Below are 24,608 nucleotides of genomic sequence, written 5' to 3'. Positions count from 1 at the left end.
GATGTATTTATGTCAGTGCAAAGATTATTGTTATATAACCAATTAAAAGTGTTTCCAAAAGTGAGTTTGCCAAACTGCTGAACTAAAGGTACACATTTGAACTTGTATACGCTCTTGTCTTTAGAATGGTTAAAGGGAGACAATAACATTATTCCTAAATACAACACAGATACTACACTGTCGTTGTCTGCCATAGTCAGCGCCAAACAGTAATAAACACTCTGTTTCTGCAAGTGTAATCTTTTGTGTCCTCTAATATTTGTCTCTGGAGGGTGCATCTGATTTCCCAACCATTGTGAATCACTGTTATTTTTGCTCAGTTAATTTTTTTGCAATACAATATAAATACTAGCTGATAAAACTCGTATGAAAATTTGAAATGTAGCAATATGAAATTTAATAAACAAAAATGACTAAAACTAATATTACTTTTTCAGGTAGGTCTATAGTTTTAAAGCTGCAGTCCAAAATAATTTTTTGAGCAAATACATAACCAGCCAGTGTTCAAAACTATCTGCTTGCCTTAGCTCGATTCAAAAGCCTGTAATAATGTTTTTAATTCCAGTGGTACTGGTGGATTTCCGCGAGAGATTCAAGCATGTCTTTGCGTCATTACGTCACATCTGTACACATAAAGAAGAAGTCTCGGCTAGTAGGCTATATTGCGAGTGAGGATGTTGGAGGTGGAGATTTATAGCCTTTTCTCACAGCACTTGATATAATTAAACTTATTAATTTGACGGTGGATCCAGAAAGATTCAAACGACAATCACCAGTGACAACTGTAAAATGCAAAAGACTTCGGACTTCGGAGTGGCTACAGAAAAAAAGAGACTGCAACCGGCCCATGCGAAAACAAGGATAAATATAGGACGGGCATTTGAAAGGTAAAAATTAGATTATATTCCAGTTTTAAATATGCATCTGATTACAGATACGTGTGTTTGTATTTCAAAGAGAACCATTTCTAAGGAACATTCATTTGTTGGTATGTATGACAATTAGAAATTAGACTGCACAGAAATGGAAACTGAACTACAGGTAGCCCTAATACACATTAAGGGTGTATTCACACCAGGAAAGTCCGATAGTTCACTTGCTTTTGTCCGGACCAAATAAAAATGTTTTTTTTTTTTGGTACGGTTCGCTTTCACACTGCTCTTTTTGCAAGTGAACCAAAATTTGTAAACAAAACCACACGTGTGCTAAGGTCGTCCATTCATTGAACAAGGATTCTCAAGTAGGGAAATCAGGAAGTGCAAAAAAGGCTTAACGTAAATTAACGCAGCATCATCCTTGTATTGTAACTATCGTTACATTATATGAACTGCAAATGCTTTTTTTTTTTTTTTGCATCTATGCGCGATTAGACTAAAGAGAACGCTCTGTATGTGAATGTCCTGATGCACACACTCATTCATTCATTCCATTCCAATGACGCACACACGACGCGCAGAAAGACGCGCAACAGATGTAATGTAGTAGGCTACAACAGATCACTTTCCCATAACGCAACTCCGACTACGGAAGCCTGTTAACTCAAAGGCGCAGTGCTTTCTTGCAATTGGGTCGGTTCATGTTCACACCGTAAACGAACCGTACCAGAGTTCGTTTGGAACCGTACCGAGACCACCTCTTCAGCTGGGTCTCGTTTCGGTTGTTTGGTCCGCACCCGAGTTCGATTGCTGTATTCACACCTGCCCAAAAGGTCCGCACCAAGGGGGGAAACGAACTAGAGTTCGATTCAATCGAACCAAACAAGGCAGGTGTGAATACACCCTAAATGTAGTCACACGATGCTTATGTTGTTAACATTAAAAATTTGAGAACAAAGTATAATTTGCACGGTTTGACGTGATATGATAAGCAATTGTTAGATTTAATCAGTGCGATTTACGGCAATGCTTTTTTTCCCTTAGTTGGTCTGAACAAAAGTGGATGTTACTTGCTTGTTCAGATGACATTTTCTGGGCATTTTATTGGTCATACTTCCAAAAAGTTGAATCTGTGATTCCGAATGACAGTATCCACACCGGCACGGTAATTGACTGGCAGATTTCGAACAGAGATGGCGACAGAGAGGAAAAACTACGGACTGCACTGTAGCAATGTTCAGGGAAGAAGGAGGCGGGAACCGGAGAACAATCAAATAAAACTTTATTTAAATGAAATAAACAAACAAAATACCTGCCAGCAGTCCCTCACGGAACTGCTGGCTACCGAAAATAAAATATAAATACCTGCCAGCAGCCCCTCACGGACGACTGCTGGCTACCAAAATAAAATATAACAAAATACAAACAAAAGCAGGCCTGTTCCTCTCTCGATCATCCACCCCGTCGCTCCCCCTTTATGCTTCCGCTCCTCCGTGAGAGATGCGAGACCGGTGTGCTTCACAGGTGCTGCTCATTAGCAATCGCACCACCGGCCTCGCGACGTTCTCTCACGTCCCTCGGCCGTCCTGCTCACCACATACCCCCATCACCCCTCACAGGCCGGGGGGTACACCCGAGACTGTGCCTACTCCCCCCCCGGCGGCGGCGGCGATCCCTGGGGGTATGGATCGACAAGCCGAGGGAAACGGAGACGGAAGCATGAGGAGCGACAGATCGAGAGAGGGGAGAGAGGGAAAAAAAAACTTGGTCCAGTTCCCACAACGCGCTGTCAACTGGTCCCCCACCAGCTGGGCGATCTCCTCCGCGGTGCCTGGCGATGACGCTGGGTAGCCCTCGGTGGACGGCTCGACGCTCCTCCGCCGCCCGGTGGACGGCGACAGCTCCTTGGGCTCTAGGGCAGACGGTAGGAGTCCCCCGCTCCCTGCTCCTCCCCTTTTCTGGTGGACGGCAGCAGGCCCCGGTCCCTCCCGGACGGCAGCCGCCCCTCCAACTCCCAGGCGGCAGGCAGCGAGCTCGACCGTCCCCCCAGCAACTCACTCCAGCGCACCGCCTCGAGCGTCCATGGCCGCGAGTCCGGTGACTCGCGCACCATCCTCGATGGCACCGCGGATTCCCCACAGCGGCGAGGACTCTCTGACAGCGCGTTCCTCCCTCCTCCCGGGTTTCGGCACCAGTGTAGCAATGTTCAGGGAAGAAGGAGGCGGGAACCGGAGAACAATCAAATAAAACTTTATTTAAATGAAATAAACAAACAAAATACCTGCCAGCAGTCCCTCACGGAACTGCTGGCTACCGAAAATAAAATATAAATACCTGCCAGCAGCCCCTCACGGACAGGGCCGGATTAACCATTAGGGCAACTGGCACTTGCCCAGGGGCCCACGACATCTAAGGGGCCCTGGGCACCAGGGGCGGAGTGGCAATCGGGAGAGTCGGGAGTTTCCCCGGTGTGCCGGTAGTGTTTCGAGTCCGCGAGGGCCGGTCTGATAAAATGTATTCATTGCAAGTTCGCCATGTGCACTTGTGGCCCAAGCGAGGGGAAGAAAAAAAATACGCAAAAAGACGCCCTTCACGGAATAGCTACAGTGGCGTAGGTCGTAGCGCGTGAGGTGCTTGAAAGCAGCTTTTGATGCGCTCGACCCGAGTTCGATTTCGCATTTTGCCGAACTCTCTCTTCTCCCTTTTCCCAACACATATGAGATGTAAAATGTATAACCTAACATAAAGGTCTCTAGCGTTATATTTTGCCAACGAACTAAAATCGAAACCATGACATGGCTTTGTGCCTTTATAAAACAGCACAGGACTTTGAGAATAGGCATCCTGTTTGTGCTGGGTGATTTAAAGAAAAGTGTGCACTTTGCTCACGCGATCAGCATGGTTATCTGGTGTTTTCTCCTAAATAAAAGCTCAAGGGTTTATTTCTTGCAAGTGAAGAAATTAGGACAAAAGTATTTTAATTTTCCTGTATTATAGTGTAATGTAGACTAAAATATACTTTTGAAATATTCATTTTCATTTATATAGTACATTTATAGGCTATATGGATTTTACGTCATAGGAATAATTATATAAATCAATATTACATTATTATAATAATTGTTTGGCATCCTAAAACACCATTGATAATGTAATGTAGACTGAGACTCTCATAACTAAAAAGATGTTTGAGCCCTCTTTATTGTCCTGGTACAAATCAATGCTTTTTCTTTGGAGCAGTTCATGGGTTGAAGCTCTTAATTTTGATCTCTCAAAGAGCACGAGATTGATGCATTTAACCTTAAAATGTACACAATTTTCTTGTGGGGGAGCATGCCCCCGAACCCCCCTAGAGGCACAGAGATCCACCCAACATAGTTTTACAAATTCCTATGGGAAAGAACGACCATTTATTAACTCCAGCATAGTACAACAAAGTTCCTTTTAAGTCAGTAAAACTGTAAATGCCATATTAAAATGCTTGGACAAAATATACATTTGCCCTGCCTAAGGGGGGAAGGTAAATGCAAGACATTGTGCCCAGGGGCCTCTGAACTCTTAATCCGGCCCTGCTCACGGACGACTGCTGGCTACCAAAATAAAATATAACAAAATACAAACAAAAGCAGACCTGTTCCTCTCTCGATCATCCACCCCGTCGCTCCCCCTTTATGCTTCCGCTCCTCCGTGAGAGATGCGAGACCGGTGTGCTTCACAGGTGCTGCTCATTAGCAATCGCACCACCGGCCTCGCGACGTTCTCTCACGTCCCTCGGCCGTCCTGCTCACCACGTGCACCTTTAAGGTACAGAAATTGAATAAAGTATAATCAAATGTAAAATATCATTGCATATCACTGTATAAATTAAAGATTAATCCTTATTAAAGTCACAAAAGGTGATTCAGTCAAGAGCAGTGAGTGATTTCCTTATATGTTGTTGTTTGATTAACATTAAAGCTGCAGTCCGCAGTTTTTCCTCTTTGTCGCCATCTCTGTTCGAAATCTGCAATTGCAGTCATTCTCAGAATTATCAACTTTACGTGAGTTGTACCTCGGCACGGCACAGTCCAGATGAATCCAATGTTTTGAGGAGAATGTGCGGCTGTCAGTCACTGCGGATACTGTGGATACTGTCATTCGCAATAACAGATTTTACTTTTTGGAAGTATGACCAACATAAGAATTTTCACCCTAAACAAGTAAGTAACATCGACTTTTGTTCTTCTGACCAACTAACTGAAAAAAAAAGCATTGCAGTAAATCGCGCTGATTAAATCTAACGATCGTTTATCATATCACGTCAAACCGTGCAAATTATACTTTATTCTCAAATTGTTGTTGTTCAACGTCAGCATTGCGTGACTACATTTAAGTCCTTCAGTTATTTATCCTTGTTTTCACATGGGCCCGGGTTGCAGTCTCTTTTTCCAAACTCTCAGTCCAAAGTCTTTCGCATTTTACAACGGGTGAATCTCTAGTTGTCACTGGTGATTGTCGTTTGAACCTCTCTGGATCCGCCATCAAATTAATACGTTTAATTATATCAAGTGCTGTGAGAAAAGGCTATAAATCTCCACCTCCAGCATCCTCACACGCAATAGCTTATACTAGCCGAGACTCCTTCTTTATGTGTACAGATGTGATGTAATGACGCAAAGACATGCTCGAATCTCCCGCGGAAATCCAACAGTACCACTGGAGTTAAAAACATTATTACAAGCTTACCGTTTTGAATCGAGCTAAGGCAAGCAGATAGTTTTGAACACTGGCTGGTCATGTACTTGCTCAAAAATTTATTTTGGATAATTTTTAACCTAAAAAAGTTACGGACTGGAGCTTTAAATAAAATGTTGTCACTTTAAGACATACTGCACTGATTCAATACACTGAGACTGTACTCATCTTTCTCTACTGTTTACGTTCACTTAAAGGTGACATATGCCCCTTTTCACAAGATGTAATATATTTCTAAGGTGTCCCCAGAATGTGTCTGTGAAATTTCAGCTCAAAAATTTGTCCCAGATCATTTATTATAGCTTGTCAAAGTTGCCCCTTTTTGGGTGTGAGCAAAAACGCGCCATTTGCGTGTCCCTTTAAATGCAAATGAGCTGCTGCTCCCCGCCCCCTTTCAGAAGAAGGATGACCCTTTACACGAGCTTCGGATACTCCAATGACAAAACATGCGAATTTCAGTCAAATTTCAGAAATAACAGTAGCGGAGTGCAGCCTTACGGAGAGACTCAGGAAGAAGTTACAACTTTTAGACTCACCTGGACGTTTCCGAATGGTTAGTGGATACATTTATGTAGTTGTTGTGGAGTTACATTGATTAATCTCATTGACTTGCATGTACCGTCATTAACTTTTACACAAGTTGACATAGTTCCCTGAGGTCTTTATAAGACAGCTGTGACATTTTTTGGTCAAATTTTGCCATTGGGTTAGAATAGGTTACACTGTTGTCTTGCGAAAACCAAATGCGGCACCGTGGGTGGAAATTTGCAGATTAAGGGGCGGTATATTATAATAATATCACCTTCCTATGTCAGATGGGGAACGAAATCTGATCGGCTTATGTTTTGACATGCTTGCAGAGAAAGGCTTACCAAAACAAGGTTACTGGGTTGTCACTTTTCACGTTTTCTGGGTTGGTAGATGCTCCGGGGATCCGATTATAGCCCTTAAAAAGTTAGATATTCATATGTCCCCTTTAGGACATAAATGACCGTCTGCTAGGATACTCACCAAGACGGGCATGTTGACATAATTTTTGTGTGAATTTGACCGTTCAAGTAACTTATACAATGAAAAAAGCATTTAACTGCAGCCATCAAAATCAAAATTTGTTTATATTTACAAAATACACTTTTGGACAGTGAAAACTTTGAAAATATTTTCTTTGTACTTTTGCCAGTTAAATAAAGATTTAAGAGAATAAACAAATCACAGATTTTACTAAATGTCCCAACTTTTCTGGATTTGGGGTTGTAAAACTTCAATTGAAATAAACTTGCTTAGTGTACCATATCATCAGTCCACACTCTATATTTGAGGCCAATCAAATAAATGTAATTTTTATTTATTCATAAGTGGTTTATTTGTTCATATTTAAGGAATAAGGATTAGCAGTCGAATGATATGAACACATTTTAATTCAATATATCATATGTATGAGATGTTTAATAAAAGAAAAACAGACAAAGGAGCACAATTTGAGCAAATACACAAGCACATATCTGCTGCGTCTCCAATCCTCACGTCAGTATCAGACTATGGCTCTTCCACCATCTTGTTGTGCACATGCATCATGCCTAAAACATTAGCAAATGGATTATGTAATTTTCTTGCATACACAATATCCATGCATTCACTTTATTCCCTCAGCAGAGAGAGAAAGAGATCTTTTCTTTATTACCTTTGAAATACTTGACTGTTTTGACCTTGAGCTCATGTGTGGCATCTTCATCACACACAAACACAGTCTGCGGGTGCTGCTGGAATGCTGACACAGTCCACATGTGATTCACTCCCTCTTCTATGGCTTTATAGAGGGCAAAAGCTTTATGCGAGCCAGTAATAAGGACCATGACCTAAAAATGTCATATAATCAAGTTATTATTGTTTCAGATCAGCCCACAACTGAAATTCTTGACCTTGGTGATGCTGTTGAATCTGTTGCTATTTCTGGCATAAAGGCTTATACTAGTGTGTGCTTTCCAAAACAAACACAAGTTGCTCGTTTTTATTAATTTTGCATATTGTGATATTTTATTAATAATGCATATTTTAACTATCAGCTTATTTTAAAAATGGCAGAAGATAGTATGCAATTGTTTTTGCAAGATGTACACTGTATATAACTAGCTTACAATAAATGTTCAAAGCCAGAAATATGTAATCTTGGCAATAAAGATGAGCCATCTTATAGCAGCAGCAGCAGGAGTGGCTGACATTTATAGATGTATTTAACGTGCATAAGGAAAAGCACATAAAGATTCTGAAATATGAATATTTGTACCTCTCGAGCATCCATCACTGTGCCAACACCAACCGTGAGGGCCATGGTGGGCACTTTAGAGAGATCACCATCAAAGAAACGCGCGTTAGCCAGAATCGTGTCCATAGCCAAGGTCTTAACACGCGTTCGGGACACAAGACTGGAACCAGGCTCATTGAACGCGATGTGACCGTCAGGTCCAATACCTGCAACGCGAATACAAGGCAGAGCTGTTTAATGGTGCCATTCACAGGTCAAAGTTCGATCTACTGTCTTACCGCCAACAAACAGTTCGATTCCTCCAGCAGCTTTAATTTTGGCTTCAAAGTCCTGACATTCCTTCTCTAGATTGGATGCGTTTCCGTCCAGGATGTGAGCGTTCTCTGCTCGGATGTCGATATGCTTGAAGAAGTTATTCCACATGAATGAATGGTAACTTTCAGGATGGTCTCTAGGAAGTCCTGTAAAGACAACAACCATTTGTACTTAGTTCAGTGTTAACTAAATACAGTATATGACAGGCAGTTCAACCCTTGATCCCTCAAGCATAAATGACCGGTCACATACCTACGTACTCATCCATATTAAACGTTTTCACATACTGAAACGATATTTGTCCCTTTTTGTGATACTCGATCAGTTTCTTGTAGCATCCAAGCGGAGTGCTTCCTGCAATGCACACACAATCAGTATAGACCTGCATTTCAATTGAATGTGCATTATACAAAGTGATTTTTTTTTTTACGACTAGCCTACCTGTTGGAAGACCTAGAGTGAAGAATCTGTCAGGACCTGGATTAAACTTCCTTATCCTGTTTCTGATGTATTTAGCAGTCCATTCGCTGACCTGGTCATAGTCATTGAGTATGATGAGCTTCATGGCTTCACCTGTGCCTGAGAGAAACTACCAGGAAAATCGATGAGGCGCTGCCTTCTTCAGACTTTAGCCCCTATTATGGTTAGAATAGGACGGAAGTGCAGTTGTTGAAGCAAACTACACCTCATATCCAGCAGTGCCTTCTGTCAGCAGCTGGTGTTTGTTATAACACAACTGTACACTGCAACCACCACGGATTATTGAGGGCCGTTTTTCGCGTCGCTTTCAGTAAACTGTACTGCTTACAATGCTCTGAAAAACCCGTTAAATAGAACCCGTAACTAGGATATTGCAAGGACACTGGGAATAATAAAAAAATATGAAACGACATTAATAGTGAGGACACACAAAGAGGTTTACGTATTTAGTTAGTAAAACACTTACCAGATCATATGTTTGTAAGTTGCAGTAACTCTTCCAGCAGCACAGAGGAACACGATCATGTGATCGAGAGGAAATGTTGCGGAGTTTGCAGATCTCACTCAGGACTTGATTTTTTCAATGGAAAATACAATGCTTCACAAAAACTTATGTTTAGGAATGTAAATCGGCCAATTCAGCAAGATTTGTACACTTGTTAATCCACAAATGTATGACACTTTATAAGTAGGCTACTCTTCCCTGCAACTCAAAAAAAAAAAAAAAAAAACCTAAATATTTTAATGTTCAATGGTCTGTGAAATATGGAAATTCCTCCACCGAATAATAAAAACAATATTCCCCCCCCCCTCCTCAGAATTGCGATATCTCATTAACCTTCAGAAAGTTGATCAATAACACCAGGAGGTTAAATTATATTACCATACAGCCTTTAATCTGCATTCATTTTATATGGGTGTTTCTTTGCGATTTTTGGAAGACGTCACACACATGCACAAAATAAACTTAATTTGTGTAATTTAGCCAGCAATGAACAAAAACGATAGAGGGCGAGGGACTCCGAATAATTTTTTTGAATTATTACTTAACTGAATATTAAAATGATTTAATATGAATATTAGTATGATTTAAATTTTTGGCATCATTTGCCATCATTTGCCCACTCTTATATATAAAAAAAAAAAAACATTCTGTGATTCTTAAATGCAAACAGGGTGCTGAATGTAAAATAAAGCATATTACCAAAATTTGACCATTTTTGTAACACTTCACCTGTTTTGGCCTATATGTTAACAAGTAACATTTGTAATCTTATTCATAAACCAATAATTGAAGCAAATTACACTACACAAAACAAATACACATGCTTTTGCACTATGTTAAAGTAATTCTACAATATAAACGTGCACAAACTGAATGTTTCGATACGTATTTATTGAAACAACAGTTGACAGAACCAGCATTTAACAGAAACTCAATCATGGGCAAACAGAATGGTTCTCAATCAGAAGTCTTACAGCATTATGATTTATGTTTTTCTTAATATAAAAGGACATGCAAATGTATTCTCTCATTGCCAGAGTCACCCCGCTGCGAGGATGATGATTTAGCGTTAGCGGTCACTGGAAATATAAGTTAACATTAACAAAACATTATGTCACATAACATAACGTGTAACGTTAACATAACATTACACAGCGCGGTTAATCGAGGTCCATGCCAGGCTTGGCTTCTGTGGTGTCTGCACTGTCAGCAGCAGCTTGCTCTGTGCCGCTGGGCTGGGCTTCAGGGTTTTCCTGCGTATTGACCGGCCCGTTGGGTTCTGCGGGGTTCTCTTCTTTTGGCAAATCCACTTTGGGCTTGGGTTTGGTCACAATGGGATTGCAAGTGGAGAACAGCTCCTATGGAAAACAGAGATTTAAAAGGGATTTCATACAAATGTATCAAAATGGTATTGTGGCAGAAATCTGGAACAGTTATGGTATCAAATGCCAATACCATAGTACTTTTATATACACCATAGTACTAAATGATATCTGAATGCTAACATACTCGTGTGCTCTAGACTAAAAAAAGTCAATATAACTGTGACTGACCCGTGTTTTGGCCTGTATCTCTGATATTTTCACCACAGGCTCCAAGGCGAGACTCTGTTTACTCTGCTGGTTCATTTTACTGTTCATCCAGATCATGACATCATTCACCATCCTGTCCACCTTCTGAACCTCTGCCTCATCCAGATGATCATACTGCTCTTCCTGTAATTCAAAAAGACACGTCAAATCCATTGTGCACGAACCAAGTGTAAATTTGTAGCTTAAGCAACATTAATCCAACACAACCTCACCTTGGTTTTGTAGGCCTCTACAATCTTCATGTATTGCTGCAACTGTCTTCCCAGCTCTTCAAAAGCTCTGGGTCTCTCCTCAAATTCCGTGTATCTCTCTTGAATGGGTTGGCCGAGATTCTGCAAGAATGTTTTTTGATACATTAATAGGCATTAATCGATTGTAAACATAGCACGGGTATAATTAGCAATATCAATAGTATTGAGCTTGAATAGTATTGACCTTCCATAGGAATTAACTGAAAACAGTGGACACGCACCGTTATGAACGCCCGTGCCCATTTTACATTCAAATTTGCTGCATTTCGGGGGCAGCAATTACAATAATGGCCTATTTTGGATCCAAAACGGCAAATTCCGCAGAAAGGTGACAAGTTTGCATCCTTGCCTATAACTGCACTGTTGACCCTTCCCTTACCCCTTAACCCACTCTTAAACCCACGCATCCCACCAAACCTGACCCTAACCTTACCTGTAGCAGCACAAGTGTTTTACAATACGAACATGAACACAGTAAGTACATTGTACCTATTTTTGGATGGAAGTACATAGTAGCTAAAGACACCGAATATAAAGTGTAAGCTTATATATAATTTTACATCTTACATCATAAATTATAGACATCAAAAGACATTTGGTACCTTCAGTTCAACAAGTTTGTCGATGTATACTTGTTTAGACTGGTCTTCACCATCCTCATACAGCCAGACCTCAGTGTCCTCTAGTTTTAATGAGAGAGCATCTCTGTCCTGTAAGAGAAAACAGACTGCACTCATGCACCACTGTTGTTATTTGCAACTAAAAAAATAACATTTTCGTTAATTTAAATAAAGCTGAAATAAAATAAATACATGATGAAAAATTATAACTATTGTTATCATATGATAAACAAACTACAAAAAGTAAAACCTAAATTAAATTCTGAAAAAAAAAAAGCCAATTCAAAATATTATTAAATACTATAGCAGTATATAAATAATAAAATAACACTGTCAAGCACTGATATTTGTGTGTCATTCTGACAGGGATATGAATGCATTTTTTAAACTTCCACAATAAAAGTCTGTGATTTCTAAGTTATAGTGATATAAAACATCAATATATGGCAAACATAATACCAGGTCATTCACAGGATTCCCACACCTGACCAATCAATGTCTAGACATTTTCCAATCTTCTGTAATCACTGGACAAGGATTTCAAAATGGTTTCATGCAGATATCTCACTTATAAAGAGCAAATTCCAGCTAATAAATATTTTGTATAGAGTTTCATGAGAAACTCTTCCGATGGATTTCAAGCCATGCGACTGTTCTCACACTCTCATTGACGAACTTCTCGAATATCCCGTGCAGTTTGTCCCTCATCTCGTACACGTACTCCTCCACATAGTTCTTGGCATCGTTGCGCTCCTTCTCAAGCTTGTCCTGCATGATCATCTTTCCCTGAGGAAAAGCAATTTCACAGTAGATTTAACTCAATGTTAAAAAAACATGTCCGCCTTAATCCAGCTTCAGCCGCACAGAAAGCATACCTCGTTCTCCACGAAGAGATTGAGCATGTCATTGGCTAGCTGCCACTGTGGGTTGTTTTCAATGGGCAGCTCCAGGACCTTTGTTTTCACTTTGGGCTTCTTGGCTTGTGGAGGCTGATCCGATTTCTTCTCCTGTTTGCCTTCCTCTGCTGATGTCTGAACAAGTCCACGGAGAGAACCATTTATAAAGACACGTTCACAACAACTATAACGATAATCTCAAGTTCTAAAACCCTTCTATTATCTTCATTTGTGTCTACACTCATTACCTTTGGGGTCTCCAGGGACCCCAGATAATAACATTTAATTTTGTAACAGTATAATATTTTTTTTTTTTACAAATGTAATTTTACTCGGTTTATTAATGTTTTTTACTTAAATAAATAAATATTTATTTAAATAGGCTTTTTTTTTGCTATGTGATTAACCAAACTATATATCTTTTCACAAGTTTTTCCAGTTGGATTCATATCTAAATATTATAAAATCACAATTATAACAAAAAAACAAAACAAAAAAAACGTTAGCATTTTTTTGTACTGACAAAAGTTTTTCAATAATGTTACATTATGCTAGGAATCAAACCTGAACAAGACTCCAAATGTTGGTGTCTTTAGATTTTATCATTTATTTCAATCATCTGTTTTTAATATAATTCTACAATTTTAATTCTACAATTTTACTAACTGTAACAGAACAAAACATTACAGAAATTAACAGTTATATTACATATTGAGTAAAAATACATGACATGAACATCAAAATGCAATGAACTGAACAGCAATAACAAATGAGCAAATAAAACAGTAAAAAAAAAAAATGTAGTTAAAAAAAAACAGTGAATGTGGAAAAAAATTGAACAACTAGGAACAATAATTGGTGGTCATCTCATACAGTCTCGTTTACAGTGCACTGCAGGTGTTTATGCGTCAGTGCACTGCAGGCAGTATGCATAGTACAGCCTTACAAATGTATTACTGTGTGTGTGCATTGTAGATTTTTTTTTTTTGCATTGTTGGAAGTGTGCCACTTTATTTCTGTCTATGTGACCTGCGTTGTTTCTTCGTTGTTTCTGATTTTGATGATGAATTTTGTATATTTACTATGCGGGGTCTCCAGGGACCCCGAAGATAAAGAGTGTTGGCATTTTTGTCACGCTAACATAAAAACAGATATCATTCCAAATTATTATTTTTTTGGGGTAGATCTAGACAGTGTTAAGAGTCGTAGAAACTTTCATACCATTTGGACAAAGAAAACATTTTTTAAAAATTGACCAAAAGTCATTTGCGGGTCAAAAAGATAATAAGAAGGTTAAAGCAGGATGGATTCTGATTGGTTTTCAATGTTTTTTTATTGTTCATCAGCTGGAAAAAAGTTCTGAATTAGTCTGATTCCACTTACATCGTTCCTTTGTGCTGTTATCATTATAGTTGTGGTGTGGACACTACTATTCTTCGTTTTTTTTTTTTTTACTATATCTTTATTGTTATAGCTATAGTGATCATCCTTGGTGTGAACAGGCCTTTAGTTATGTGATGGGCGTCTGAACGGTAATTTGATAAATGATTGAGTCATTTAATTGATGCTATTGGTAGATCCCATTTACCTCCATTTCTTCCGTTCCAGCTTTTTTCTCTCCATCTTCCTGATCTCCATTTCCCGAAGTCTTTTGTTCATCTTGATCAACCTGCATTTTGTTCTGTGAATGATTGCAAACACATGGTGGCAACTTTACCCATGATGTAGAGCTGAGCAGTATGAATGCACTAACAACATGGAGTAATACAAAAATACAGGTCATGATGAGGGTGTGAAAGCAGTTTTGAGAGAGGGTATGTGGACAGTAAACGCAATACCTCATTTTCTTTTTCTGTGCTCTGCTCTGTGTCCATGCTCTCCTCTTCCTCCTCAGATTTCTGCACCTCCACTAGCGAGGCACTGGACACACTGAAGATGCCATGGATGTTCACTCGCACCTTCACCTTAACCTTTGAACTCTCGCCTGAGGCCTGGGGAACCACCTTCTGGACAACGTACTGGCCTGCATGACAGTGTTAGTGTATATGTTAACATGAAAATAACATAGCTTCACAAACTACGAAAAGCAAACAGCATTTGCAGGGCAAGAATATTTGCCACCTCAATTACTGGCCAACCAAATACATGTATTTTTGCATTTCCTTAAATATATTTAGTTTCAAAAGCAACAGAATTATTTTTTTTTGTTTTTCTCCTGTTTCTTCCAGTTTTCACCGGAATATTCAGTTATGGCATTTTGATTAAACATTACAAGGACATTTTTTTTGTAATTAAATACATACATGGATAGGTAGGTACATAAAAAAAAAAAAAAAAAAAATCAAAAAAAAAAAAAACAATCAATAAAACAACTGACCAGTCAGAATATTGTTGTGCTGCAATTGAAACCATGCATTATTTTAGCAAAAAAAGACAATTGGCCAGTAACTGCATTTATACCATGGTGTCTTAGGGCTGCATGATATTGAATGCGATAAGTCGTTCAAGTCCCCGTGAAACAGAAGTTGCAACTGACTTTACTTCAGCTTTGTGACGCATTTCCACTTTGTATTTCCAAGTGAAACGGAATATTGAATAGAGGGCTGGGTTTTACTTTAGCGCACCTCCTCTCCATCCCTCGCTCATAGCAGACTGACGGTTGGAGGGGAGAGGTTAAGGATTTGATTAAAGATTACCTCAACAAACAATTTTATGAATATTAACCACAAAACTAGTAATGTGCGCTAGCAAAGTAAATAGGGTCAATTTTGATTACATGACGACTTTAAAGAAAAGTGCGATATGCAATAATGTGATATATTCGATGCAATAATGCTTTAAGTGTGTAAAATAAATGTAAATTCTACTGAAATATATTTTAAACCTGAATTATGCGCTGTCCGAGAGGCGGCTTCCTGTGCGAGAGTACTTCACTTATTGCATTCAATAACATGAAGCATGTCACATGTATGTAACAGTCATGTGTCCAGTCTATTCTCTGCTGTCTGCGTTGACCACTTTTCGTAATCTTTTGACGTATTAAAATCATTCATTTATATTAAGCCATTGCTATATGCATATCGCAATATGTACATTTGCAATATTTAGTTAATTTCGATAAATCGTGCAGCCCTAGTCTGTCTGAATGCTCGATTCTGATTGGCTGAAAGGTGTGCATTAAAACAGTTTAAGGCACAGGTAGTTCCAGTCAGTTTAATAACTGTTCAACATTAATGCACACACACACCACTCGCACACAGAGATAGGAGATTGTGCTGCGCACTCACACACACACACAGATACACTCAGGAGCGCAGAAACTCATCAACCCTGCCCCGCTACTTTTATTAATAGAATAGCGTCACTACTCAATCGCTCCATTATATTTCTCAGAAACGAGGAGGTAATGAAGTAATTAAACTCACAGCTTTGTCACAGCTCTCATTTCTCTCTTTCTCGATAATTAAATCAAATAAATGCTAAAATTCCTTCATTCAAACAAATTGTTTAATGCACAGCTAGCCTTGGTTTATCCCTTATTTACGCACTAAGAAGTCGTTTTTACTCATGTACAGTACTTGGCGAGTGTTCCTTTGGGATGTGTTTTTGTGTGCTTACCTATTGTGGGATCTGGATAAGGGAGCTCTTTAGGGCAGTTGTAATACGCATCCAAGGAGAACGGCTCTCTCCGGTAAAATGTCAACACTTTGGAGAAAGGCGCTGCATGGTTCTTTGGGAACACCTCACAGTCGCTGAAATGGAAAAAATTTAAAAGCATTCTTAATAAATTAATGTATTAGTATCAAGCACAATGACTGCAATGCAAACTAATAACTTGATCACAATCTCTGAATGTCACAGCTGCTTGTACCTGACTCCATCTTCAGCTGCAGAATTCCATTTCAGAGAGATGGGAAACGGAACCACGTCTGTTATGGCGATCTCACGGACTTTAAATGCAGGGGAGAGGATAGCGCACTGTGAAATCAGGAAAAAGAGCCAATGAAGGGGTCGAAGCACACTGACAGGTCACAAATGCTATCAAATACAGTCTTGTTAATCTATTAGCATGGCTTTAGTCAGCAGAAGAACCTGACCTGGAGGGCACATCCTCTGGCCACGGCCTCATCTGCATTCAGCGTCGTGCTGGGCTCCTTCCCAAAGAACTTGCCGATTCTTTCTTTAATGGCCGGCATTCTAGAGGCACCGCCCACGATTTCTACAGCATGGATGTCATCTTTTTTCAGATCTGCACAGAAGGAGGTGACAGACAGACTGGGTTAATGAATGATTTCTACGACGTACACTGTTAATTATCCAAGAAAGGGTCATTACTTACGAGCTTGTTCCAATAAACTGCGCAAGGGAGGTTCCACTCTGGCTAAGACATCAGCACACATCTCTTCAAACTGAGCCCTGCCAAAGTGACAGGAATAAAACAATATATAAAGCTCAGAATGAACTACTGACAGGATAACATCTCTGATAAAGGACATGAATGAATGTGCAACACAGTATAACAGGTTGTGAATGTAAAGGAAGAGAGTTCATGCAAAAAAAACCTCTTGACTCGTTCGACTGTACGACTCAAATGTCATTTGCATGCTATTGGGTTTTGACTCAAGACTGAATATGCAAATGAGATATGAGCATTGGACAAGATTCAAGTATTTTAAAAGCATAGTTCACCCAAAAAATCCATATTCCGTCCCCATTCCAAACCAAGTCTTTTATTCATCTTCCAAACACTAATTTGTATACCTTTTTTTTACCTAAAGAATACAACTTTAATGGAGTCAGATTAATTATATTGAAGTCAGATAACTTTATCTGAATTATGCAGGCATCCTTTAACTGCTTTTTGTTCTGATTATCCATATTCATTAGTCCAGCATTACATAATGAATTGATTTCATGTAGGCTTTTATTCACATGTATGATTAACAGAAGAGCAAACATACTCTCTCTTGGATTTAACCTAGGGGTGTGCCGGTTTCAGAATTGGTGATGACGGTTATGACGTGAGTCAAATGTGACGGTTCATAACATAGAGCTGGTAAGTCCCGCCCTTCCGCTTACCCCGCTGGACCTCTAGGTTGAAAAATCGTCAATGCAAGTGAATGAGAGAAAATAATTATTTTCTAATCCCGTTTGAATTTTGGAATGAATGTGAACATATGTTGTCTGTGAAATTTTTATATACATTTTCGTGTAAAGAATGCTACAATTTAGCGGGTAGAATAGTCATACGGTTAGACTTTGTGTGAGAGCACTTTGTGGACTACAACTCTTCGCTGCTTTCGACGCGTTTGATATACGTCACCACCACTAGCACACGGATCCCGCTAAACATGTCTGTGTCTTTGGTGCACTTCATGGTGACATTTGGGTACAAAACTAACAGGCATCTCGATCTAATTCCTTAGATTATCGCACCGTGATTTGTGGAGGGAAAATGTGTTATGCGGTGACGTCACATATGCGATGTGAAGTCTTTCTCGTTATGTTTATTCCACAACTGCTAGCTAAAGAATCATACAATATACTGTCAAACTCGTTACATGAGAAATTATATAAAAAATTCACAGACAACATATGTTCACATTCATGGCACAATTCAAACGGGATCAGAAAATAATTATTTTCTCTCATTCACTTGCATTGACGCTTTTTCAACCTAGAGGTCCACTTGGAGTTTTACGGATGGGCGGGACTTACTAGCTCTATAACCGTTGTGGGGGGGGGGGGGGGGGACAACTTAGTTTGAATAAACAAGCAGACACTGATTAGCTACTGGCGTTTATTTAACATGAACAGCAAGGCAACTAAGTGAATGTGCTTTCCATTAAATGTATCACACACAGTAAACAAATCCTTAACAAACAAAACAAACAAACGTTGCAATGAACGTGCTTTGTTTTAAATAAATCACATACAGTAAACAAAACCTTAACGAAAAAACTTTGGAATGAACTTTGCAATTTAGACGCGCAAACTGCGTGCCGGTGCGGTGAGACGTGCATGCTCGGGCAGATTCGGCTTGAAGTCGGTCATCCTCGGACGCGGCGCCGCGCGCGCTGTTACAAAAAACGTCGTGCACACAGCCAAGCCAAATGGGGTCTTGCGCACCGAACACGTCTTTTTTGCCGCGCTCACCTTCGCGCTCGGGCGGACGCGTCGAGTATAAACAAGGCTTTACTCCGTGTCCCGCGCGCTCTGATCGGTAAAGTACAGACAGACCTCTCCCGAATCTTCTCCAGCAGTAGCAGCCTCCGTTTCCCTCTTAAGCTAATATTAGCATTTCATTCTCTATGATAAAAAAATGTTTGTAAAAAATATTTTAATAGCACGGTTTTGGCGGTTATAGAGTTCTAATGACAGTGTTCAACTATAACCGTCGGTCTTACGGTTATATAATAACCGTCACACCCCTAATTAAACCGCTCGATTAATATGGATTACGTTTACAATGTCTTTATGAACTTATTGAAGCATCAAAGTTTTAGTTTTCTGGACTTTCAATGAAGTGGCAGGAATCTCTCAGATTTCATTAAAAATATCTTCATCCTGTGTTTCGAAGATGAAGTGTAGTGTAACTGTGCAACGCTTCTGTGTTGTACGTCACATGTAGGCTCACTATTGGCCAACACTGGTCATGTGTGTGATGCGTGTGAAGCGCTGTGCAGTTACACTACGTGAAATCTCGAGGCCCACAGAGAAGGAAATGAATAGTTGAATAAAGTCGTTATTTTTGTTTGTTTTTTGCACACAAAAAGTATTCTTGTCGCTTGATAAACTTAAGGTTGAGCCACTGTAGTCACTCGGACTATTTTAACGATGCCTTTAATAACCTTCTGGGCCGGCAAGTTTCGATCCCTTAGAAGCCTATGGAGGAGTGATCCAGCTCTCAGATTTAATCAAAAATATCTTAATTTGTGTTCCGAAGATGAACGAAAGTCTTACAGGGTTGGAACAACATGAGGGTGAGTAATTACTGACAGAATTTTCATTTTGGGGTGAACTAACTCTTTAATGTAGCACACAAATCATGTGGATTACTTTTCATTTTATGATGCTTTTTGGACCCTGACAGCCCCTTGATCCCTTTCCTTGACTTAAGAAAAAGAGCAGCTTGGATGGTGTGTAAATGACGACAGGATTTTAACAACTTTGCAAGTGATTTCTTCATTAAATAACTCTGTACCTGTTGAGTTTGCCTGAAACATCAATGTCGTTCATGAAACACTCGATGTTCAGTGGCAGGTCTGAGGAGTTGGCACTCATCAGCTTCTTGAGCTTTTCACATTCCTGGTAGAGTCTCACCAGAGCTCTGGGCTTGGTCTTCACATCCAGCTTGTACTTCACTGCAAACTCGTCACAAAAATGTTTGACCAGCTTCTCATCAAAGTATTTTCCTCCCATTTCAGCATCAAAAGCTGTAGCAAGAATCTGTACGGGCAGAAAAAAAACATCCGTCTATAATTTCACATACTATTCATGACCACATTTCAAGGGTATAAATGTCATTGGTACGCACCTTGAGCTTGCCTTTATTAAAGGCACACACAGAAACCTGGTAGCCTGAATGGCCAATATCCACAAACACCACCGTCTTTGGCTTTTCCTCAGGAGTTGGAAGATCCTGCTTGTAGATCCCATATGCCAGAGCAACTGCGTGGAAAAACAACAGGTGTCATTTAAGAGTGGAAAATTGGTGTGCTGCAAGTGAAACGGCACATTAAACTCACCAGCAGTGGTTTCATTCATGAGTCTCAGACAGTTGAGTCCTGCAATCTGAGCTGCATCAATGACGGATTTCCTCTCAGAATCGGTATAGAAGCAGGGGACCTTAGAAGTAGGGATTTTAAACAGCATTCACTTAGGAAAGTGATATCAGAGAGAGTATTCATGATCTCTAAGGTGGATGTCTGTCTCCAATAACTCATTTACAGAAAATGGACTGAGGGAAAAAATGACCATAGATCATTCACCAAATCCACCATTATAATATGTAGCATAACTGCATCTTTCAGCTGATCCTATGAGATGTTAAGCCCATTTCGGATGGGACTTGGAGGAGGTTAGAGAAATTTGTGTTTCAAAGATTTTAATCCCATCCAAAACTGCACAAAACCTGTAAAACTTCTACATGTCTACACTAATCTGGATACATTAGAAAACACATCTTTTTTATGTTTTGGCTTTTTGTTATGATTTTAGCGTTTACCGACGTTTCAGTGTGGATGTGAAACGTCTGGGAAATGCTAGTGTGGACGGAGGGCATTTTGAAAAACCAAAATGCCATTTTCAAATGTATCCGGATTTATGTAGAAATATCCTCACTGTTTTTCAGCAAACTCGATTGTCTTCTGAGAAATAGAATCCCATCCAGAGGTGAATGTCTGTAATTGAGACGGTTCTCCTCATACGTTTTTGACTAACCTGACCAACTGTTTGCACACGTTGCGCCTTTCAATATGAACGGCATTCGGCGAAAAAGTTATATAATATTAATATAAAATTGAGGAAAGTCAAATCACGGAAATTTCTAAGAGTAGCCATTTTATTATCAGTGTCAAGTAAGACACATCTCTCTGCTCAGTCATGTGAGTTATTATAAGCAGTCACTTCTATAAACTCATGTAATAAACTAAATCTACATCAAAAATAATTAATTAAACGACATGTATACATCATACGTGATGCACGCAACCACATCACATGACCTCCTGTAACGTAACGCCCACATCTAGAAAGAACTGTAACCCAAGCGCCGTTCAGAAAACTAGTCCCGTCCGAATGGGCTTTAGTGATTTTTAAACTCACAGAGATGACACAGTCTGCAACAGGCTTCTTGAGGGCACTCTCAGCAGTCTCCTTGAGTTTGGTGAGGAGCATCGCAGTGACCTGTTCAATGCTGAACACCTTCTCCTCCTCCATGTACATCACCTACAACAACATCATAGACCACACGACTGCTAAAGGACAGAAACAGCTCACAAACATTCACACATTCATTGCACAACAGAACTCTGTGCTTGGCTTTACAAGAAGGCTTTGCTGCCAAAACTAGACCTTTAAACAATGCTGGCACAGATCAGTCATCTCAGAACATGTTGTGTTTGCACATGGAAATTGAATCTCGGTTTGCTCGATCACGACATTCAGCTACCTTTATGCCCGTTGTGCCCGATGGCATCTGTGCCAGGTCATAAACGAGACTGGACTTCATGTTCTGGACAAATGGATCTGAGAATGCCCGACCATGGAAACGCTTGAATCCTTGGACAGTGTTTTTGCAGTTGGTGACCATCTGTGTTTCAAAAGAGTTTGAAGGAGTAATGATTACAAACATGAAGACTGTGTAAAGGCAGCTTTAAAGGGATACTCCACCGTTTTTTCATATTAAACTATGTTATTCCCTTAACTAAGACGAGTTGATACATACCTCTCTCGTCTCAGTGCGTGCACTCAATCGCTCTGTCTTGCGGTGAATCTTTGATAGCACTTAGCTTAGCCCAGTTCATTCATTAGGATCCAAGCAGAGAAGCGACCAAACACCGCCACGTTTTCCCTATTTAATACAGTTACACGAGTAGCGTAACTCGAACAAGAATGGTGACACAAAATAAAACGTTGCGCTTTTCTAAGCTTGTAAAATGGATAACTAAAGGTATGGCGGAATACCACAGCAAGTGCTTGGGAGCACTTTGACTCGGCGCAGTAATATCATCACTCGTGAAAAGTCATCTCCCCCTCTCCCCCCCGGAGTGATGATATTACTGCGCCGAGTCCATAGCTATATATGCACCGAGTCGAAGTTTAAATACAGTTACACTACTCGTGTAACTGTAAATAGGGAAACCGTGGAGGTGTTTGGTCGCTTCTCTGCTTGGATCCTAATGAATGAACTGGGCTAAGCTAAGTGCTATCAAAGTTTCACCGCAAGACAGAGCGATTGAGTGCACGCACTGAAACGAGAGAGGTATGTATCAACTCGTCTTAGTTAAGGGAATAACATAGTTTAATATGAAAAAAAAACAGTGGAGTATCCCTTTAAGGCAGTGGTTCCCAAACCTGTCCTGGCGACCCACCAACACTGCACGTTTTCTTTGTCTCCCTAATCAAACACACCTGATTCAACTCATCAGCTCATTATCACATGGGTTAATGAGCTAATGAGATGAATCAGGTGTGTTTGATTAGGGAGACAAAGGAAAACGTGCAGTGTTGGTGGGTCGCCAGGACAGGTTTGGGAACCACTGTTTTAGGAAACACATCACATACCTGGCTTTTTGCTGCAGCTCCAATAGATCGATTTCGTGGTCCAAAAGACACACATGCTCTGTAGTGAAACACAAATAGCCAAACAAATGACTGTCCTGGTGATATATCTATCAGTTTGTGATGCAAAGCTGAATTTTCAGCATCATTACTCCAGTCACATGATCTTTCAGAAATCATTCTAATATGCTGATTTTGAAACCTATGACACTTTTTAAGGATTCATTGCTGAATAAAAAGTTAAAAATAATTTATAAAAAATAGGAATCTTTTCTAACAATATAAATCTTTACTATCACTTTTTTAAAATCAATTTAACACATCCTTGCTGAATAAAAGTATTAATTTCTTTCAAAAAAAGAAATTTAATTACTTTCAAAATTACTGACCCCAAACCTTTGAACGGTAGTGTATATTGTGAAAAAAGATTCCTATTGTAAATAAATGCTGTTCTTTTTCAACTTTTTGTTCATCAAAGTATCCTGATTACAGGTTATAAAAATAAAATACTAAGCAGAAAAACTGTTTCCAACATTGATAATCAGCATATTAGAATGAGGTGACACTGAAGACTGGAGTAATGGTGCTAAAAAATTCAGCTTTGACATCACTGGAATAAATTATGTTTTTAAAGTATATTAAAAAAGAAAACCATTATTCTAAATTGTAATTATATTTCACAATATTGCTGTATTTTTGCTGATTTTATCAAATAAATGCTTGATGAGCAGAAGGGACTTCTTTCAAAAACATAAAAAAGTAATGTTTCCAAACTTTTGAGCAGTACTGTATATTATATATTAATTTATTATTAGAACTTTTATGTTAAATGGAATTAATCGATTTGACAGAACTGATATATATATATATATGGAAATAAGCATAAAAATGCATTAAAAAATTCTCGATCTAAATACAATACAATAAAAGTACAATAACCTGAAGAGAAAGGGAAAACATTTTAATAATGATGTGATACAGGTTTAGTGTAACAGCCTGCTGTTTCTCAATCTACACCAATTAGAAAGTACCATTTATAAACATAATAGTATGGTAATACCATAGTGTTTTTTAAAGTACCATAGTGCGTTATTTGAATATTGCAATCACGCAGCAGCACTAGGGAGGCTCCTCACTGTCAGATCAATGTCCGTCACAGATAGAGAGCCAGTTCACTGCAGATTTCCACTGGCACACAGCTCAGGGAAAGGTTGGCGTGATCATTAACGTCACTCTGTATGTATTTGAGTTATGGATGAGTAAATAAAGCAGACTCACGGTGTGCATCGGTCGCTGTATTCATTGGCCACAGTCTCGATTCCTCCGGCTCGAGCTACCGCTACATAGCAGTTCAGAAAACCCAAGTCAAAACCCACTACTGACATCTTTAAAACAATGTGATTACTCAAATACAATAAGCCCGAACACAAATGTGGACTAGATGATCGATCTGTAAAATGTGAGTATTAAATAAGACGGTTTTAATTCATTATTCTACTGTAACTTCTTGGAGGAATGAGGCTGCGGATGATAAACGCCGCTCATGAAAAAACAGGACCACTTCCGGTTCAAGGCGGAGCTAAAAGGTCCAACTCAAAGGTTCTCATCTGAATCCCTTTGAATTATACTGGTGTTTTTTTAGTTGTACTTCTAATGTGTGTGTTAACGCTATTGGCTCCTAATCTTATACAATACTATAAACGAAAAAAGCTCGTGATTTAAGCATGACAAATATATCTCAAGTAGGGAAGGGTTGTTGGGCCTTTTCTTTGAAGATAAATCTATTTGTGACG

General features: G+C 39.4%; 2 protein-coding genes across 2 annotated transcripts; both read right to left on the bottom strand.

Annotated features, from left to right (window-relative positions):
- Positions 1-7,037: 7,037 nt before the first annotated feature.
- Positions 7,038-9,222, bottom strand: gnpda1 (glucosamine-6-phosphate deaminase 1). Its single transcript, XM_056250140.1, has 7 exons — positions 9,134-9,222; positions 8,629-8,776; positions 8,440-8,541; positions 8,151-8,333; positions 7,894-8,078; positions 7,291-7,465; positions 7,038-7,186 (listed from the first exon to the last, which is right to left on the bottom strand). The coding sequence occupies exons 2-7, from the start codon at positions 8,750-8,752 to the stop codon at positions 7,146-7,148; spliced, it is 810 nt and encodes a 269-aa protein (XP_056106115.1). The 5' UTR covers positions 8,753-8,776; positions 9,134-9,222; the 3' UTR covers positions 7,038-7,145.
- Positions 9,223-10,042: 820 nt separating this feature from the next.
- On the bottom strand, positions 10,043-24,377 carry hspa4b (heat shock protein 4b). Its single transcript, XM_056250303.1, has 19 exons — positions 24,094-24,377; positions 22,819-22,876; positions 21,704-21,844; positions 21,358-21,480; positions 20,280-20,379; positions 20,069-20,202; positions 19,736-19,980; positions 16,871-16,947; positions 16,629-16,780; positions 16,403-16,509; positions 16,150-16,283; positions 14,370-14,554; positions 14,120-14,212; positions 12,511-12,666; positions 12,296-12,421; positions 11,618-11,725; positions 10,977-11,096; positions 10,726-10,887; positions 10,043-10,530 (listed from the first exon to the last, which is right to left on the bottom strand). The coding sequence occupies exons 1-19, from the start codon at positions 24,198-24,200 to the stop codon at positions 10,333-10,335; spliced, it is 2,526 nt and encodes an 841-aa protein (XP_056106278.1). The 5' UTR covers positions 24,201-24,377; the 3' UTR covers positions 10,043-10,332.
- Between the last annotated feature and the right edge of the window lie 231 nt (positions 24,378-24,608).

The sequence above is a fragment of the Rhinichthys klamathensis genome, unplaced genomic scaffold, assembly GCF_029890125.1.
Source record: "Rhinichthys klamathensis goyatoka isolate OS25496 unplaced genomic scaffold, OSU_Roscu_1.1 h1tg000068l_1, whole genome shotgun sequence".
Lineage (NCBI taxonomy): Eukaryota > Metazoa > Chordata > Actinopteri > Cypriniformes > Leuciscidae > Rhinichthys > Rhinichthys klamathensis.
This window is presented reverse-complemented; position numbering and strand designations above follow the sequence as displayed.

What these genes read in the sequence shown, in the direction of transcription:
- gnpda1 (XM_056250140.1), bottom strand. Translation starts at nt 8,752, where the DNA reads ATGAAGCTCATCATACTCAATGACTATGACCAGGTCAGCGAATGGACT. An exon ending in TAATATGGATGAGTACGTAG is followed by an intron (nt 8,334 to 8,439) that starts GTATGTGACCGG and finishes TTGTCTTTACAG; the next exon opens with GACTTCCTAGAGACCATCCT. An exon ending in AATCGAACTGTTTGTTGGCG is followed by an intron (nt 8,079 to 8,150) that starts GTAAGACAGTAG and finishes TTCGCGTTGCAG; the next exon opens with GTATTGGACCTGACGGTCAC.
- hspa4b (XM_056250303.1), bottom strand. Translation starts at nt 24,200, where the DNA reads ATGTCAGTAGTGGGTTTTGACTTGGGTTTTCTGAACTGCTATGTAGCG. An exon ending in CGGGCACAACGGGCATAAAG is followed by an intron (nt 21,481 to 21,703) that starts GTAGCTGAATGT and finishes ATGTTGTTGTAG; the next exon opens with GTGATGTACATGGAGGAGGA. An exon ending in TTATCCAGATCCCACAATAG is followed by an intron (nt 14,555 to 16,149) that starts GTAAGCACACAA and finishes ACTGTCATGCAG; the next exon opens with GCCAGTACGTTGTCCAGAAG.